The sequence below is a fragment of the Puntigrus tetrazona genome, chromosome 8 (assembly GCF_018831695.1).
Source record: "Puntigrus tetrazona isolate hp1 chromosome 8, ASM1883169v1, whole genome shotgun sequence".
Taxonomy (NCBI): domain Eukaryota; kingdom Metazoa; phylum Chordata; class Actinopteri; order Cypriniformes; family Cyprinidae; genus Puntigrus; species Puntigrus tetrazona.
In genome coordinates this window covers 987,501-1,007,500 of record NC_056706.1, presented here as the reverse complement: position 1 = coordinate 1,007,500, position 20,000 = coordinate 987,501, and the positions used below count along the sequence as shown (strand labels likewise).

The 20,000-nt window shown below is 38.0% G+C and overlaps 3 protein-coding genes across 3 annotated transcripts in view; 2 read left to right on the top strand and 1 right to left on the bottom strand.

Annotated features, from left to right (window-relative positions):
* The window catches only part of hsd17b4 (hydroxysteroid (17-beta) dehydrogenase 4), an 11,007-nt gene extending 9,065 nt beyond the window's left edge, over positions 1–1,942 (bottom strand). Inside the window, exons 1-5 of the mRNA XM_043247205.1 lie at positions 1,774–1,942; positions 1,334–1,387; positions 1,149–1,256; positions 1,006–1,065; positions 332–353 (exon numbers count right to left, since the gene is read on the bottom strand). Coding sequence (XP_043103140.1) covers positions 332–353; positions 1,006–1,065; positions 1,149–1,256; positions 1,334–1,387; positions 1,774–1,831 — 302 coding nt within the window. The 5' untranslated portion in view covers positions 1,832–1,942. The remainder of the gene's footprint in view (positions 1–331; positions 354–1,005; positions 1,066–1,148; positions 1,257–1,333; positions 1,388–1,773) is intronic.
* A 1,145-nt stretch (positions 1,943–3,087) lies between these two features.
* Positions 3,088–8,853, top strand: prr16 (proline rich 16). The gene is made up of 3 exons (XM_043247206.1): positions 3,088–3,493; positions 5,959–6,497; positions 8,540–8,853. Exons 1-2 carry the CDS (start codon positions 3,353–3,355, stop codon positions 6,424–6,426), a joined length of 609 nt encoding a protein of 202 aa, XP_043103141.1. The 5' UTR covers positions 3,088–3,352; the 3' UTR covers positions 6,427–6,497; positions 8,540–8,853.
* Positions 8,854–18,940: 10,087 nt separating this feature from the next.
* The window catches only part of LOC122350790 (protein-lysine 6-oxidase), a 6,927-nt gene continuing 5,867 nt past the window's right edge, over positions 18,941–20,000 (top strand). Inside the window, exons 1-2 of the mRNA XM_043247505.1 lie at positions 18,941–19,476; positions 19,852–19,960. Of these exons, the coding sequence (XP_043103440.1) occupies positions 19,080–19,476; positions 19,852–19,960 (506 nt within the window). The 5' untranslated portion in view covers positions 18,941–19,079. The remainder of the gene's footprint in view (positions 19,477–19,851; positions 19,961–20,000) is intronic.

Below are 20,000 nucleotides of genomic sequence, written 5' to 3'. Positions count from 1 at the left end.
GCTTGCTGTATGAGTTGTATGAGTTTGAATTTGAATCTGTTTTGGAGCAGAACTAGAACTAAAGTGAGATCATGTTCAAGAGAAATCCCAGAAGACTGCACAAAATCCTGAAAAGCTCCCAAAATGTTTAGAGCGTTTCCTGGAAATGTTCCACCTTTTTGCAGCCCTACACCTGATTTCTCTCAACATGGCAACCCCGGAGCTGTCAGTCAACGCATGGGAAGCTAACGTTAACTGCATGACTTTACGAGTTACTTTAAAAGTAAATAGATTACGTAACTCCCGTCATTTGTAATGCATTACCCCCAGCACCGATCGAACCTCCACTCACCCAGCGTTATTCACCACGATATCTGAAAAACAACACAAACAGCGCGTGAGCAATGAACCAAACGCTGCATGTATTTCAAGAATCATTTATACGCACGTTTAGGATTTTATTTGCACTAAAATGTAGAGCGCACAGTTGTTCTGGAAACAAAAACTCTAGTTTCTGTAAGTGCATTTATTTTTAAAATAATCTAAAGTGAAAACTAAAGCAAGCCGTGCGTTTATATTCATCTAAACCCTTTTTGTATAATGCTTTATTAAGGTATTATGTATGCTTTCGTGAATAATTGCAACAGATGTTAAAATGCATTATAATATTTGAAGGGTTTGTGTTTTAATGCATTATACTTTCTAAAGGTGTAATAACAGCTAGACCAGTGTTATAAGTTACAATTATTCATTGGATCATAAAGTGCATTGTGAGACTATTTTATAATGCATTATATATAAAGGCAATTTTTTTACTATTTTTATAATGCATTATATATAAGTAAAGTGCTAACAAAGTTTGTAATGTTGTGATTCTCCTTTTAGCACGCCGGTGTGATGTGTTTTTGTAGTCAGCTAATGCCACTGACCAGACCGGTCTAATGCACTCTATGGAAATACTGCAGATGATGCACAAATAAACATATTAAATCATATTAAATCATATCGCAGGTCTGGAAATGGCACCTATGCGGCCAAACGTGTCCAGCGCGGTCTGGATGAGCTTCTCTCCGTCTTCCACTGAATCTGTGAAGACACCAGACGTCTGATCATCATGTGAATCACACGTACGTTACCGCACACCGAGCTGGAGTCGATTCGTCTCTGACCGTAGTTAGCCACGGCTTTGCCTCCTTTTGCCCTGATCTCCTCCACCACTTGATCAGCGGCCGCTGAGCTCCTGCCACCTCCTTTAATATCTCCTCCCAGATCATTGACTGTGTGAAGAACAGAGAGCGAATCGTGAGCAGCGACTCCCTGGAACCGAATCAATGATCCGATCAGAGCGACTCACCGATGACAGCGGCTCCTCTCTGACCGAACGCCAGAGCATACTCCCTTCCCAAACCTGCAAAACACACACGATTAGTTATCTGAGGGGTTTATGAATATCTGCCTTATCTAATCACACCACTATGAGTCATTGACTTTTATCTGCTGTCTGTACTTTGATCGCCACAGAAAGCTGCATCACTGCCAAACTACAAGTACTTAGAAAGACCTTGAAGCTCGATATTCCGAGCAAAATAATGGACGTTAATAAATACAGTAATACGTCGGCACTAACTTGCACAACAAATTGTAAATAATAGAGGAGTTTGTGGTTTGTGTTTACTGCTCAGAAGGCGCCTGTCTGATGCATTAAACTTCTGCAGCACTCGCTGTATGCGTCTATTAATAGATTCTGCATTCGTATATTTGCATAAAAGCGTGCGTTTATGATAATAAACTGACCTCCTCCGGCTCCGGTCACCAGCACGACTCTGCCGTCGAAAGTCAAAGGCGCTGACATCTTCAGACGATGTGTGTTTTGTGAGTTCCTGGTGACTGAGGTGATGTTTGTCACTCTGTAGAAAACACTGAAGAGCTGCCGCGAAACGCTCCGCCGTGACTTTTGCCCCACTTCCGCGAACGACGCGGTGACGTCACCGAGGAGCGGCCAATCACAGCCGCGCGCCTTTGTCACGTGACTCTTATCTGTTTATGAATAATGCTGGATATAAAGGATGTCACAGCTGATGTTTTACAGTGTCACTAAAAGTGTTCATGTGTAAACATTGTACAAATCTGCCGTCTGTGTGAAATACACGGGTCTCGATCTCTGAGGGAACATCTGCAGAAATCTGAATGCATTATTTGCACATAACCTACAAAAGCATATATAGGTTAGTCACATTTTATATTTAGTTTCGATAAAAAAAAAACTAACTTGTGTGCTTACTGTGCAAATTTAGTGTCATTTGACTTAAAATAGTATATATTTATATACTTATAAGTATATATTCAACTATTGGTTTTGTTCTTACTGTTTTATTTTATAATTCTTTGTCAGATGTTTAAAAAAAAGTGCAAGTTTTGTTACTGACATCTCTAGAATAATGACATTAAAACATCAGTTTCATTGCTTGAAACCTCCTCTTGATTATAAGCAAAGCATTAATTTAACCAATTGTTTTACAACAATATACCAGTGGCGCCAGAACATATGCAGAACAAAAAGATTAAATAAAACAGAGGAGAAAAATTACAATAAACATGGCTTGAGGGTCAAGATGACGTCACCTGGGCGTAAATATTTGCATAAACACGCCTCAAGGGCGTGGTCTGTCTGAATACTGGATTCTGACTGGATACCAGATTTATATTAAAATACAAAGAGAGAACAACAGCATGAAGTGCATTAAATATTATCTAAGGTTTGTAAAGGAAATTGAGTTAATGATAAGCTAATTTAGTAATTAATTAAAAAAAATAATTAAAAACACGTAGTCTTCTGAAAAAATATGTTTATTTATGTTTAACATATTTAAAATATGTTTTTGTTAAACTGCGATTATATTATACTTAATATATACTCATTATATTCGTCAGAGAATAAAATCTAAAAAAATATATATATAACAGTAAAATATTTATATTAAAAACTCAGAGGTAGTTCGAAAAATATATATATTAGGTGAAAAAAAGTTGGTTAAGTCGTGCATTTTAATGTTTTAGAAATGCTGTGAATGAACACAAAACTGTAGGAAGGCTATTTAAGAAAGAAGAAAAAGAGTAATTAGGAAGAAGCAATGAATTATGACCGAATCGTTGCTGTTGTGTAAATAATGTAATTCATAAAAAGTGAAGGCAGATGCCGTGTGTCTCGTCTCCGGCAGCATCAGAGTCTGTGTAGGCAGTGCGCATGCGCGTGTGGACGCGTCGCGCAGCTCGAGATTCTTCTGCGTCTGATGAAGAAAACATGCGAGCGTCAACATGCGTGATCTTCACGAGCGGACGCGCCGCACAGCCGTGACGCGCGCCGCTCCGGAGGATGTCCGTTAGCGCGGCGGCGGCGGCGGCGGAGGACGGAGGCGTCAATAAAGTGCGGGTCAAACGACAGATCAGGTGCATCGTGGAGGATCTCGAGAACATCCTGGGAGACCTGAAGGATGTGGCGAAGGAACTCAAAGAGGTGCGTGCCGAGCGCTGAGGATGAGGATGAGGATGATGAAGATGAGGTCTGACGCGCTCGCGTCCGTCGAGGCCTCGCGTAAACATGACATTTACTCTCGACATCATCATCATCATCGTCATCATCATCACCACAGACCTCCGGGCTTCGTTCGTGTGAGTCGGATTCGAAGATTCGATTCGCGTGATTGACAGCTGTCACTCATATGAACTAGAGCGGTCTGTCCCACGTCAAACATTTCCGTCTTTTCTTCTTCAGAAGAGTCAGGTAGAGGATCACAGCACTGTTTCAGTCAGCTTTACAGAAAGCCTTCTATTATTTAATGTCTTTTATCAGATTATTCAGCAGTCACTTCATGTGTGCCACACTAACACACACGTTCTAAGAACAAGTTGAGATTGTTCTCTTGATTACATGAACGTTAGTATGTTTGACGTCTGCATTTATATCAACAAGACATGCTCCTCTGAGGTTATCAGTGGGATGTCTCCTATCAGATGTTCATCTTAAAGACGTCTCTCCAGATCCAGTGATCTTTACAGACATCTTGTGCATTTCATCGTTTCTAAACATGAAAGGAATGTTCTCATTCAAACATAAAACAAACATCGCTCAAACCTCCCACTGTGTTCCGTGAACAGTGTATAAATAACGTTTCCGTGAACGTTACCAGGGTAGCGTTGCACAAGCGTTCTTCTAGCAGCGTTAATAGAACGTCCGTTTAAAGTTGCTCTTGAATAATGTTCTCAAAATGCATCGCAGAGAAACATTACGCACACCGGTGTTACTTTTCAGAACGTTCAGAGAACATTCACAAAACGTTTAACAAACATATAGTGAGTTGGGACACTTCTAGTATATACTTCTAGTAGCTGTAGACCGGAGTTGTTTCATCTGTTCATGATAATGCTCCAGTATTTATAGACATGGACTCTTCAGCGTCTTTATGAATTTATTATCGCAGCAGTGGATGAGTTTTCTGCTTTGTGAGTCAGTTTGTATGAACTTCAGAGGTCATATCCTTCAGATATTGATTTGATATTACAGTTATATAATGAATCGTGTCTCTATAGAGTCGGATGCTCTGCAGTGAATGGGTGCCGTCAGCTGATCCCCATCAGTGACAAAAGATGTCCGTAATCCATAAGAATACTTCCTCTTGAATCCAGCAACGTTAGCAGAACGTTTGTTCAAAGTTATCTGGTCTTCAATAATGTTCTGAAAACGTTTCCTTTCTGAAGTGTTTTAGCTGGACGTTGATTAAATGTTTCAGAGCAATCGCAGAATATTAAACGGTGACGTTGCTGAAGTGATGACTGCTAAATGATAAAGAGGAATATTCTGGCAACGTTTATATAACCAAGAAAAAACGTTTCTAAAGGAACTCATTTTAAAAATGCACGTAAAAGAAGATTTAGTTTGGTGCACTTTCATAAAGCGATGGAAATCTCATCTGCGTTACTCTTTATCTGATTATAACTATTATCACTCAGCTCTAATCTGATGAATTATGAGGATATTAATTATAAACATTAACATTATGGTTTTCTATAAAGCTGCTTTGAAACAATGGGATGAACATCAGAACAACAAACCGATATTGTTTTTGTGTATTTGTTATCAGTATCTCAGAGAGCAGGCTGGCCGATACGTTTAGATTTTATTTATTATAATTCATTTTTAAGATGATTCTCTTCTCCTGTCTTCATTATATTCACACGGATCATGCAATAAACAAAATGCAGACTTTTTAAGTTTATATTAGACGTTCAAAGATCTGTTTAAATGATATAAACGTGTATTTGCTGAAAGCTGATGGTGTTATGTTTGCCTTTCTGTTTTTTATTTTTAATGCTGTTAATATAAAATCGAATGCTTTTTGTTTAGTTTTTAATTCCTTTGTTTAGCATTCTACCTGACTATTAGACAGAACCGTTCGGCTGTGACGTGAGACTGAAAAATATACCGATAATATTGACCGGTATATCGAACTTGACAAAATATAAAGGTTGACACCTACATAATACACCTCCAGTTATATATCACAGTTAAAAGTCAGTTATTTCTATCTTCTGCCGTCGTGAGTCGGTAGGAAATATCGGTTTACGTTTACAAACATCTCATTTGGGGACACTTAACTTCTAGTGATTTAACGTAGAATTGATTCCAGAGACCGTCTCTGCATTTAATAAGAAATTGGTCACTCTCTTCATCATACATCCCTGTCATTATACTCTTCTACTTTATTCTGTACAGTGCTTTGATGCAACCTGTGTTGATAAAAAGCACTATATAAATAAAAATGATTGATTGATTGATTGATTTGCCCATTAATTGTGATCTGATCAAGAAAGACACCTGCAAAGCTCCTGAGAAACCCCGCTTGACGTCATCCTCATTTTCCACCTCAAACTTTGACCTGATGTTCTGACGATCTCACGCCGGCCTCTCTCTGCTCTTCTCAGGTGGTGGAGGAGATCGACTGCCTGACCTCTGACCTCCGTCTGGAGGAGGACCTGACGGACAGCTCGAAGACGGACACGCTCAACAGCAGCTCCAGCAGCACCACCACCACCACCACGGCCTCCAGCGTGAAGATCTACCCCGAGGAGACGCTCTTCAGACCCGCGGCCGTCCTCACCGTCCTGAAGAGACCCGGAGCCCCGGAGCCCATGCAGAACGGAGGAGAGGCCCTGTGTCGCCGGGAGAGCCGCTGTCCTCAGACCACCAGAGAACGAGTGCGCTTCAGCGAGAAGGTGCAGTATCACGGCTACTGTCCGGACTGTGACTCCAACAGCTCCGATCTGCACTTACACACCGAGCCGATCGACGGCAAACACAGCCCCGTCCATCAGAGTCCGGCGGAGAACGGCTGCCTCGCTCAGAAACCACACAAGACCATTCTACGCAAGTCCACCAGCACCACTGTCTGACGCAGACCGAGACTCCTTCTCCTTACAGGCTCCTCGGGTTCGGAGAGAAGACAGAAGAGGGGTGTTGAACGGTAAGAGCTTTATTTTTGAACTTTCCAGGGGTTTGTTAGGATCGGACGACATCTGATGCATGCATGCGATGCATACAGTTTAAAATATGGTTTTAATAACTATACTAATGATTTTTGACATAAATGAGAAATGTATAATGTGCTGAAAATGTGCCGGAGACACGTGTCTCAGCAGTGGAAGTGAATGGGTGCCGTCAGAAAGAGAGTCTGATAAAAACATCACAATAATCCACAGCGCTCCGGTCCATCTGGAGAAGACGAGAGATGAAAGATGTTTTGAACTAAAATAACATGGAGTTGATAATAACTCTGAAAAGCCTTCAGATCCGAGCAGGTTTCTCTCCTGATTCAGACCAGAACACTTCTTCACGGGAGGAAGGGTTCTTAGGGATATTTCTGGACTTGAGGGAGTTTCTTTTGGCCATCAGGTTCAGAATGTTGTGAGATTGAGTTTGGAGGGAGATTGACGTGATCGACGTGATCATGTGACTCGATCCTCTCAATATTACACACTTATTCTCAATGAATACTTTTCTCAGACTGTGGTGCTTTTCCACAGTTATTCACATCATAAAGTTATTTGTTTTGTAATTTAAAAAAGGACTATGGGTTTGCAGCACTATACTTTGTATTTTCTGACTCTTCAATAGAATTAGAGTAAACCGTGTGAGCATCTTCCCCTCCATCTCTATATCTGACTATATACGACCATATTTTTACTTCTTCTATAAAGTCTTAAAACACTGCCATGGATTTTACCAAATGGAAATGGCAGACAATGTCTTTGCTTTAGTCTCTGGTTATTGCTACAGAGGTTTACCCAAATATGAAGACTTCTGGAAACTGTAAAAATATGAAAAGGGTCCTTTAATATCAGTATTGTTTCAGCAGTGAGATGAAAACAGCACAGACCACTGAGATCTGTTCATTTAGAGAGCATGAAGATGCAGTTTAATAAATGAGTCCAGCTTTGATTAGTGTTTCACAGCAGAATGTGTCTTGTGCAGGGTTATTAAAAAATCAAATAAAAACCTCTAATAAAATAAATTCTAAGTTTTCTTTCAGCTAGTTTCAACATGCAACGCAATACAAAATACTATAAAAAAATTACTTTAAATCAAAAATATTTAAACCAATTGTTTTTATTTTCATATATATATATATATATATATATATATATATATATATATATATATTTTTTTTTTTTTTTTTTTTTTTTTTTTTTTTTTTTTTTTCAGCTAGATTTCCAGAAAGCAAAATGAAAAAAATGTCTTAGAATAAAAAACGTTTTACTTTAGCCTTTTCCCAAGACACTGTCCCTTGTTTTCATTTTAGTTTAAGTTAAAATGCTAAAAAGCTAAAACGATATACGCGAATAAAAACTAATGCAAAATATAAAAATGAAATGATTTCAAATGAAAACAAAATGTGAAAATAAATTCCAATTTTAAAGCTGTTATATTCCAAAATAATTATTTTAGTATTTCTATCTTGTTTTATAGTATAAATAACATTCTTGAATCAAGATGAATTTACCGTACAAGGAAAAATTATTTAATTGTTTAAAAAAATTATTTAATGATTTACAAAATTCCAAAGTTTGTCAGTTTTTGCTTAAAACAAGTAACAATATCTGCCAATGGGGCAAGAAAAATGGTCTTAATTTAAAGATGATTTTTCTTGCCCCATTAACAGATATTTCTGCTTGTTTTAAGCAAAAACTAACATTTGGATCATGTTTTCAAAGAAGACATGATATCTTTAGTCACTTTACAGTAAATGTATTTGAAAGAAAAAATGAATGTTTGGATATTTTTACTAGAAGCCAAGACAAAGACACTAAGCAGGAGAATGATTTTTCAGTGAATAAAGTCCATTATGAAGAGCACAGACGTGATGTTCTTACAGTCAGACCTGATGGTTTGAGGAAAGTAAACATGAGACGCTCTTATGAAACAAATCTGGCGTGTGGTTTGAGATCTGCAGATCTGTGGGAGGACAGAAATCAATATCTTCATGAAGATCTCCTCTGTTCCCTGCAGGTCATCTTCATCTCATCACGAGCGGTTCTGATGGAAATCAACGAGCCAGAGCATCCGATCACATCACCACCCTTTAAACCAGACAAACCAAAAACTACTAACAGTCCACCGCAACGGAGAAGTTCAGTCCAACGCTGCCAGAGACGTTTATAAAGGACCTTCTATGTTTTTGTAAAGAAAACCTTCAAATACAAGAAGCATATTTTTGATATTTTCTAAGAAGATTTTAAAGATGTCACACAGTATATGATGGAAGATGTATTTATGTACTGATTAAAAACATGAAGTCATCTGCACATGTCTTTATTCTGAATCACAGATGAGGTTGAGTTTGAGCTGAGAGTCAATGAAAGCAGACGGCAGGGGGAGACCTGCTCTCATTACAGTAGAGTTTAATCAGTGTGTGTGTGTGTGTGTGAGAGAGAGAGAGAGAGAGAGAGAGAGTGTGTGTGTGTGTGTGTGTGTGTGTGTGTCTCTGGTTCCGGTGATCTGTCCACGGGCCTCATCTAGGTGTTCTGGTCTCTGATGAACATAATCTCTGGGTGCTGATCCACCATCTAGTCTGGATACAAACTGTGAAAACAGATTGAGAAAGAGACAGGACTAATATTAGCGTAGATGCCATTCTTTTTACGATGTCACAAGTACATCGTATTGTAGGAGTAGTGTTCCCGGTTCCAGCTGATCTAAGTAATGCAGCCTAAAAATCCTTTAACGGATTTGAATAATAAAAAGTGTGTTGGTGTGTTATGTGTAGGCTAAGTTAAAAAGATGTGTCTTTAATCTAGATTTAAACAGACAGAGTGTGTCTGCCTCCTGAACAGAGTTAGGGAGATTGTTCCAGAGTTTAGGTGCTAGATAGGAAAAAGATCTGCCGCCCGCAGTTGATTTTGATATTCTAGGTATTATCAAATGGCCAGAGTTTTGAGAACGCAGCGGACGTGCAGGACTATAATGTGATAAGAGCTCGCTCAAGTATTGAGGAGATAAACCATTCAGGGCTTTATAGGTAATTAATAAGATTTTAAAATCTATCCGATGTTTGATAGGGAGCCAGTGCAGTGTTGACAGAACCGGGCTAATATGATCATACTTCCTAGTTCTAGTAAGGACTCTGGCTGCTGTGTTTTGGACTAGCTGAAGTTTGTTTATTAAGCGTGCAGAACAACCACCCAATAAAGCATTGCAATAATCTAACCTCGAAGTCATAAACGCATGAATTAATATTTCTGCATTAGAGGTTGAAAGCATAGGTCGTAATTTAGATATATTTTTAAGATGGAAAACGCAGTTTTACAGATGCTAGAAACATGATTTTCAAAGGAAAGATTGCGGTCAAACAGCACACCTAGGTTCCTAACTGATGATGAAGAATTAACAGAGCAGCCATCAAGTGATAGGCTGTGTTCTAGATTATTATATGTGGGGTTTTTAGGTCCAATTATTAGCACCTCTGTTTTTTCAGAATTTAGCATTAAGAAGTTAGTCATCATCCAGTTTTTTATATGGACTATGCATTCTGTTAGATTCTCAGTTTGGTGTGTATCTGAAATATAGAGCTGAGTATCATCAGCATAGCAGTGAAAGCTAACACCATGACTCCTGATAATATCTCCCAGAGGTAACATGTACAGGTTGAAAAGTAACGGTCCTAGCACTGAGCCTTGAGGAACTCCATATTTCACTTTTGAGCGATATGATACCTCCTCATTTAGTCAGATAGATATTATTTGATAGTTTTCTAGTCTATCCAAGAGAATGTTGTGATCGATAGTATTGAACGCTGCGCTAAGATCTAATAGCGGATCTAGCAGTTTTTAATGCTTTTCTTGTGTATGACAGGATACTCTCCCACCAGGCAATATGAAATACCTCTAATATTGTTTTTCTCCACCTGCGCTCCATTTTCCGGGCTGCTCTCTTTAGGGTGCGAGTGTTTTCATTATACCATGGAGTCAGATTGTTTTCTTTCATCTTTCTTAAGTGCAAAGGAGCAACTGTATCTAAAGTGCTAGAAAAAAGAGAGTGCATAGTTTCTGTTACATCATCAAGTTTTTGTGTCGTATTGGATGTGCTAAGAAATTGAGATAAGTCAGGAAGATTACATAGAAAGCTTTCTTTTGTGGTGGAAGTGATGGTTCTACCATACTTGTAATAAGGTGCAGAGTATTCAGGTTTAACCATACAGAGTTCACACAAGACTAGATAGTGATCTGAAATGTCATCACTTTGCTGCAGAATTACAACAATATTAATATCAATTCCATGTGACAGTATTAGATCTAGAGTATGATTTTGACAATGAGTAGGTCCAGAGACGTGTTGTCTAACCCCAACGGAGTTCAAAATGTCTAAGAAAGCTGATCCTAATGCGTCTTTTTCATTATCAACATGGATATTAAAATCGCCAACAATTAAGACTTTATCTGCGGCCAGTACTAACTCAGTTAGAAAATCAGCAAATTCTTTAATGAAATCTGTGCTGTGTCCTGGTGGCCTGTATACAGTAGCCAGTACAAACATGACAGAAGATTTATCACTAGCACATGATTCTGTAGATAATGTTATATGCAGCACCAAAACTTCAAATGAAAAGCCTTAAAGCCTGCCCTCTGAGAAGTACTAAGAATATTGTTATAAATTGTAGCAACACCTCCCCCTTTACCTTTTAAACGTGGCTCATTTTTATAGCAGTAATTGTGGGGGGTAGATTCATTTAGAGTAATATATTCATCTGGTTTTAGCCAGGTTTCGGTCAAACAGAGCAAATCTAGGTTCTGGTCTTTGATCAAATCATATATATATAAAGTGTTTTTGTGGAAAGTGATCTAATATTCAGCGAGCCAAGTTTTATCATTTGCTTCTTTGTATTATAAGTAGTTTTTATTTGTTGAACAATTCTGGGGGCAGACACAGTCTCTATAGTGTGATATCTAGGTGAAAGAGTCTCTATGTGCTGAGAATTAACTGCCTTCTGTGACGTGAGGCAGCTAGCAGACAGTCAGTTTAGCCGGTCTGTCTGCTTCCTGACCTGGGCACTAGTTGGTCAAGTTGGAGCTATAAGACTATATGCCATATTTCAAGATAGAAGAGCGACACCACCCCAAGAGGGATGAAGACCATCTCTTCTCAACAGGTCAGGTCTGCCCCAGAAACTAAAACCTATGTTATTCTGCGGGCACCACCTAGACGTCCAGCCATTGAGACCCAGCAGTCTGCTGTGAATCTCATCACCCCGGTAAGCAGGGAGGGAACCAGAGCAGATTACATTGTCTAGAAATGATTCCAGTTCTTGAACAGTTGTTGAGGAATATTTCAACATCATTTAATTATAACAATGCTTTTTGTGCTTCAGTTTCAGGTGTCTGGTCACATGATGCCCTGCTGCTGAGAGCAGGAGAGCGGGGCATGTTGTCACAGAGTTTCTCAGGACAGGTTTGTTCTTGATTAGGGGCATGTTGTCACACTGTAAGTAACGCTGTCTTCTGATTCAGACTGGTTTGTAGGTCATTCATGTGTTTTGTGAATCACATGCTGTCATGTATGAAAGCCTGTCAAAAATAGCAAAAGGTGATTGCAATTGTTTTTTTAATCACAACTCTGACTTTTTTGTTCTTATAAATCAGTGAAAATAAGGAGCGTAGTCATTTTGAGTTATAATTTTTCTCACAATTGTAAGTTTTTATTTTCTGATTTCACACCTCACAATTTTGTCTGTTTTTGAAATAGAATAAGACAAAATAAATATAATTGTGACATTTTATCTTATAACTTTTTTAAATTGGATTTGAAATTATTTTAAATTAAGTAATTTTTAATTTTATTATTAATAATAATTATTGTTAGAAATGCTGATCTGAAGGTTTGCTTTATTTTAGTTTTATTACCATGAATGTATTTTTTTATATGTTCCTCATTAACGGCAAAAAAATGCTTTCTCTCGTTTTCTAGTATAAATATCTATGAATTGACTTGATAAGTAAAATTATTTAAGATATCAAGTTTTGTTAACTAAAAAATAATAATAATCAAAAAATAATCTTAATTCAAAGTCTAAACAAGATCCTTTTTCTTGCCCCATTGGCAGATATTTTTGCTTGTTTCAAGAAAATAATAACTCTTGGCCCAGTCAGTTCACCTTGATTCAAGAATGTGTAGATATTTATACTAGAAAACAACGAAAAGTGTCTTTCACATCTGTTTTTTCCACTTCACTGAACAGGGCATTTTTTTGCTGCTGTCTCTTTAAATCTTTTATGCAGATAAGCTCATTTGTGATTGGCTGTGTGTGATTTCCAGGCTTATCATTAATTAGAACTAAAAGCAGTTGTACTTCATGTTTCTGAATACATTATAAAGAATCTAATATTTGACTATGCGTTCATTTAGTCAGCTCGGTAAGCTTTATATCTCAGTGACCCTGATGTTTATCCTTGGCGTGTTGATTTATGGCCCGTGTGATTTCGTAAAAGCAGTCATCGAGAGCCAAACCTGTCTTTGTTTTCCAAATGACAGTGATCATGGAGCTGCTGCGACCGCTGGAATGAGCTTCTGCCGTGTCTGACGTCTCCGAGACTCGCTGTGTCCGTCAGAAAACACTCCGCTGTCTGCCACGTCGCCTGAGATCAAACACAAGGATATTATGACTGTATTTAAAGCTTCCTTACAGTTTTCTACTAACTTTATTTTCACCCAAAACATGACATCAATTGAATGTTTGCTTTCAATAATCTAAGAACGTTAAAATGTCCAATTTTCTTGGTTAGAACATAAAGTTCTAGTCTCAATCAAGTGCTAATAACATCTCGTTTTCCAGTAAAATATTTACAAATCCTTGAATCAAGATGAATTTACTTTGCAAATAAAATCATTTAAGATATTGTTTTAAGTAAAAATAAATTAATCAATAAATAAATACAATTTTGGTTAGTTTTTCTAATAATGTTTCCACTGATGTATGGTTTGTTAGGATAGGACAATATTTGCATGAGATACAACTATTTGAAAAGAGAGAAAATCATCTGTAAAATTAGCAATGGCAATTACTAATTAATAATTACATTTTTAATATATTTACGGTTCAAATGTTTCGTGGTCTTTAGTTAATGTCCTAATGAGTTTTGGCATAAAATAAAAATTTTGAAGCATACAATGTATTGATTTCTATTACTATAAATATACATGGGCTGCTGATGACTGCTTTTGTGCTCCAGAGACACAAATATCAAACTCAAAATATCAAAATATGTCATTTCTATACCTAAAATACATATTTTACATTAATTGCTATACATATTGATCATAAATACATCTTAAAGGAGATATATGATGTGATTTCTAGTGTTAAAGCTGTTAGGACATAGATAAGATCCTAAAGCTGCAAAGATTAAAGTCTCAAAACCAAAGAGATATTGTTTATGAAAGTTATGACTGGTTCACATCCCCCTAAAAAGACTCGTTTAAACACTTCTCTACGTCACAGAGTGGTTTATTTGCATAACTCCGCCCAAATGTTCACTGAAAGAAAGAAGGCGGAGCTATTATTCTGTGTGTAGTGTTGCTGCGGGCGCCATGTTCTAGAGACGCTGTGTTTCCTGTGAAAGTCAAACTACTTCCTGTTTGGACTAGAAATCAGTGTTAAGTTGTGTTTATAACACTGTTCCAGAACAGATGAACACAAATATTAGAGTGTGTTCAGACTGATTCCTGAATCTATGACTAGAAAGAGACTGATTCTCTACAAGAACAGTCTGGAGCTTCTGACTCACAACCTTTTATTATTAAAATAATCGACTTAATATTCAAACGTGAGTTTTGAGAAGTGAAGGGTTGTGTTTCTGATCATGAATGCAGACGTGTGTTATGTTTACGTTTATGTGACATGTAAAAAGACAGTATAAGTCATTATAATCAGTAATAATGTCTCCACTGGATGCAACAAATTCTTGGTTTGTAATGTGTTTTATCGTTTTTGTGTCGTAGCGCTGGGACGCAGAATCACGTTACGGTAAGGAGCGTAACATTTCCATCAAACGCTTGCGGTATTCGGCCAATCACGACGCACTGGATAGCTGACCAATCAGAGCACACCTCGCTTCTCAGAAAGATCAAATCAACCCGTTTCAGGAGGCGGGGCTTAGAGGAGAAACAGTAATGTACAGTATGTGTTAAATAATGTGTTTTTTGAAACTTAAACCACATTGCATTAAACTAAATATACAAAATAATGTTCTTTTTAACAACATCATATTGATATGCTTCCTACTAGAGGCTCTCCATCACAAATTCAACACTTAACACAGTTTTATCATAGGTAGGATACTAAATATTTCAATACAAGCATACATCATATAATATTTCAGATGGGGAATCAACCCGCAGCAGCAGTTTAAAAGTAGCCTAATTCAATAAAAAAAACATAGACTTTAAACAAAGCATCCAACATGAGCTGAAGGAGTTTAGACCGACAGGAGCTGGACTAAGAATACAGTTCTACACAGGGAACAACTCTCTTCGGCGGACTTACATTTTTGTTGAGCCAATGAAAATCTATTAGACAGATTTGATTTTTGATTATTATACAAAAACTGTAAGTCTGATTGGTTAGAAAGGTTGCAGCGACAAACTACAGACCAGAGCCCAGGATGCACTGAAGCCCTAAGAAGACATTTAGTCAGAAAGTAGAAGAAGAAACAGTATGCTGAACAACATAATTAATCTTAAGTTAGAATAACGTTCCGTAAACATATTTCGTATGGGTGAAAGTCACGGGAGGTTAGCGTCAGCAGCTCAGAACGTCCCGCTGGTGTTTTACGGGGTCTGATGGGATGAGAGCGCTGATTTTCCATGTTTTTATACGTCCTGTGTGTGAGCAGCAGCCGTCTCCCCGCCGAGCGCCGGCTCATTAGAATGCAGATTAAAGTCTTCAGATCAATTCCACACATCTGCAGCTCATTGAGAGCGTTATGTTCACCTCGCTACAGCACCTCGGCTTTGATCTTTACACCTTGCTTTCAAAAAAGTCTCCGCTTTCATTGAGCTGTTGTGTCGAACCAAGGAAATCTGGTCTTTAACCTGTTGAGATTCAGCAAACATCCAAACGATGTGTCGTTGGCAACCATTTTTTAGTTTTTGGGTGGGATGTGTGTGTTTTATGGACGTATGTCACACGGATGCTGATGTGAGTGTAAGTGATGTTGAACGAGCTCTGAGGACACATGTGGCGTGAGACGAGTGTTTTATTGGAGTTTAACAAGCAGAGGTCATCCTCACGCGGCCTCAACACACTTTAACACACAGATGGACACGCATTAATCTGAATCTCTCCGGTTTCACTCCTGCTGTTGTGTTTCTCTCTGTGTTGTTGAGGACAAGAAACTTCTGTCACCACAAGAACATCGGACAGCGGCCAAAACCCGAATTCCACAAATTCATTTAAGACGGTGAGAAGCAGACAGACACATCACATTCTGTTCTAGTCGTAGGTTTTTACTACAGTTTCACTGCTGCATTCTTTTACCTTCCAATAAAAACAGAAGCTCAACAACAGGCTCTTAATATGTCAGATTCACCGCTGATTCAGTAGGACTGAGACCAATCACCATGAACCAAATGTGTTTTCAAGTGACAATATTAAAGAAAAAGTACTACTGTGTGGAAGCGCATTTCTCAATTAAAAAACAAAAAGGCAGTTGCAGGTTTTTTTTTATTGCACAAATCAGATTTATTTTTCTCCTTGCAATCCTGATATACATCTTGCAATCTTTTAAAAAATAAACAACAAAAGAGGTACGGCTCACAATTCAGAGAAAAAAAACTGAACTGCAAAATGATTGAATTATAAGTCTAATTATTATAAAATATTTATTTACTAATATTGTGTGAAAATAAATGATGTCATCATAAATACACTTCTTTCTACTTGGCTGAATCAGCAACATGCTTCACGAACTCACTCCAGTTGATCGAAATCAAATGATTCGCGATATGTGCTCTGACGTTCTTATCTCAATCAAATAGTTCATTAATTTGCTCTGAAGTTTTGATCTAAATAAAATGATTTGTGAATCTGCTCTGAAGTTTCCATCTAAATAAAATGTTTCCTGAATATTCTATGAAGTTCTGATCTCAATTAAATGATTTGCGAATCTGCCCTGAAGTTCTGATTTAAAATTAAATGATTCCTGATCCAAGCTCTGAAGTTCATATCTAAATCAAATGATTCATGAATCTGCTCTGAAGTTCTGATCTCAGTCAAATTATTTGTGAATCTGTGCTGAAATTCCAATCTCAATCAAATGGTTCATGAATCTGCTCTGAAGTTCTGATCTCAATTAGATGATTTGCGAATCTGCCCTGAAGTTCTGATTTAAAATTAAATGATTCCAGATCCAAGCTCTGAAGTTCATATCTAAATCAAATGATTCATGAATCTGCCCTGAAGTTCCGATCTCAGTCAAAAAGTTCATGAATCTGCTCTGAAGTTTCGATCTAAATAAAATGATTCGTGAATCTGCTCTGAAGTTTCGATCTAAATAAAATGTTTCCTGAATATGCGATGAAGTTCTGATCTCAATTATATGATTTGCGAATCTGCCCTGAAGTTCTGATTTAAAATTAAATGATTCCCGATCCAAGCTCTGAAGTTCATATTTAAATCAAATGATTCATAAATCTGCTCTGAAGTTCCGATCTCAATCAAATAGTTAATGAATCTGCTCTGAAGTTTCAATCTAAATCAAATGATTCATGAATCTGCTCTGAAGTTCTGATCTCAGTCAAATTATTTGTGAATCTGTGCTGAAATTCCAATCCCAATCAAATGGTTCATGAATCTGCTCTGAAGTTTGATCTAAATTAAATTATTTGCGAATCTGCTTTGGAGTTTCCATCTAAATAAAATGATTTGTGAATCTGCTCTGAAGTTCTGATCTCAATTAAATGATTTGCGAAACTGTTCTGAAATTCTGGTTTCAAATTAAATGATTCCAGATCCAAGCTCTGAAGTTCATATCTAAATCAAATGATTCATGAATCTGCTCTGAAGTTTCCATCTAAATAAAATGATTTGCGAATCTGCTCTGAAATTTCGATCTAAATAAAAAGATTTGTGAATCTGCTCTGAAGTTCTGATTTAAAATTAAATGATTCCTGATCCAAGCTCTGAAGTTCATATCTAAATCAAATGATTCATGAATCTGCTCTGAAGTTCTGATCTAAGTCAAATTATTTGTGAATCTGTGCTGAAATTCCGATCTCAATCAAATGGTTCATGAATCTGCTCTGAAGTTCTGATCTAAATAAAATGATTCACGAATCTGCTCTGAAGTTCTGATCTCAACTAAATGATTTGCAGATCTGCTCTGAAATTCTGGTTTCAAATTAAATGATCTCCGATCCAAGCTCTGAAGTTCATATCTAAATCAAATGATTCATGGATCTGCTCTGAAGTTCCGATCTTAATCAAATGGTTCATGAATCTGTTCTAAATCTAAATAAAATGATTTGCGAATCTGCTCTGAAGTTTCGATCTAAAAAAAAAAACGATTAGCAAATCTGCTCTGAAGGTCTGATCTAAATCAAAGGATTCATGAATCTGCTCTGAAGTTCTGATCTCAAATTAAATTATTCACAATCCATGCTCTAAAGTTCCAATCTAAATCAAATAATTTGCAAATCTGTTCTCAAATTCCGATCTCAATCAAATGATTGATCTACAGCAGATGGTTTACGAATCTGCTCTGATGTTCCTATTTAAATAAATGAAATTGAATAGACAAAAAAAAGAGACATTTCTCAAAATACCTTCTACTATGTTCCACAAAGTAAAGACATACAGGCTTGGAAGAGCATGGATGGGATGAGTGAATGATTATTCTTGAGTAAACTAATGCTTTAATATAATATTAATAAATTGTACATTAATAATCATTATAACACAATGGAACTCATCCTCATAGAATATGTTTATAGTATTTTTATAATGCTGTGTATTCTGGGGTTTGATCCTGGAGCACAGAAGCAGTCATCAGCAGCACAGCTATATCTGTAGCAACAATATGCTGTATGGCTCAAAATGATCCTTTTTGCCTTATATCATTAGCATATTAAATAAAGTCCACGTTTCATTGAAATATATGCATGGTAGAAAATGAACCAAATATCAAACCTTCATTTTTGATTAATATGCAGTACATTTGAACAACTTTAAAGGTGATGTTCTCAATATTTATATGTTTGTGCGCCCTCAGATTCCAGTTGTATCTCAGACAGATCGTAACAAACCAGACATCAATGAAAAGCCGACGATGAAACATGATGTAAGTCATGAATCTCAATTTCACCGGTTCTGTGGTCCAGGGTCACACATCAAGCGGTTTTGAGTCACTTGTGTAACTCTGAAACTGATCCAAAAAACTGTAAAACTCGTGCACGTGCAGCAGCTCCTCCTCATCTTCATCTTCTTCATCCTCCTCACCGCATTCTCAAACGGCGCACCAGGAGCTCGCGGCGCGTTTTCTCGCCGGTTTTTACGCGGATTATGGCGCGGTCCGGGTTCGGTGTCGTTCTGCTGTTTCTGTGCGTTTCTGCCCGGGTTCTGACGGTGTTCTCTCAGCTACACCCGGTATCGAGAGCGCGGGTGCGATGGACGAATAACGGGCGCTCGTATCAGCTGGTGAGCCCCGGGGCTCAGTACGTGCCACCGGGACGAAGAGCGGAGAACCGAGCCGCGCCGGAGCCGGTGACCGTGAGCACAGACCGGCAGAACTCCAGCGCGACCTCCAGTGACGGGATGCTGGCCGATGACCCCTACGACCCCTACAAGTCCGTCAGGAACAGTCCCTATAACCCATACTACAACTACTACGACTCGTACTACAGACCCAGACAGAGGAGCACGCAGAGGCACGGATACGGAACCAGATACTTCCAGAACGGTGAGAAGAAGAAGATCTGGAGTCAGAACTCAACACTCATTCACAGAACCATTAGTTTTGCAGCCCCCAATGAATCGGCGCGTGTTCTGAGGTTATATAAAGATTTAAAATCGTAAAATATGTTAACGGATTAATCTTTGCACAGTAATATGTCGGCGTTAAACGGTGCTTTGGGGGAAAAAAGGTTAATCTTTAAAGCATACATCAACGCAAATAGGAAATAAATTAGTTATTAATTATTATGCATGTGTCCTAATAATAATATTCAGATGTAATCGTTAACATTTTGATAAGTAACTTTGAATTAGGCATTTTTGTTCTAGCTGGTTGTAACTGACTGGTGATTCTGTCACGTGTCACTGTAAACACTCCCAGGTCTCCCGGATCTGGTGGTGGACCCCTACATGATCCAGGTGTCCACTTACGTCCAGAGAGTGCCCATGTACAACCTCAGGTGTGCTGCGGAGGAGAACTGTCTGGCCAGGTGCGGCTCACCTTCTGAAGACGCCTTGAGAACATTGTCT

Excerpts from the sequence above, each read along its gene's own strand:
- prr16 (XM_043247206.1), top strand. The coding sequence starts at position 3,353 with ATGTCCGTTAGCGCGGCGGCGGCGGCGGCGGAGGACGGAGGCGTCAAT. Across the intron at positions 3,494-5,958 it reads TGGCGAAGGAACTCAAAGAG|GTGGTGGAGGAGATCGACTG; the intron begins GTGCGTGCCGAG and ends TGCTCTTCTCAG.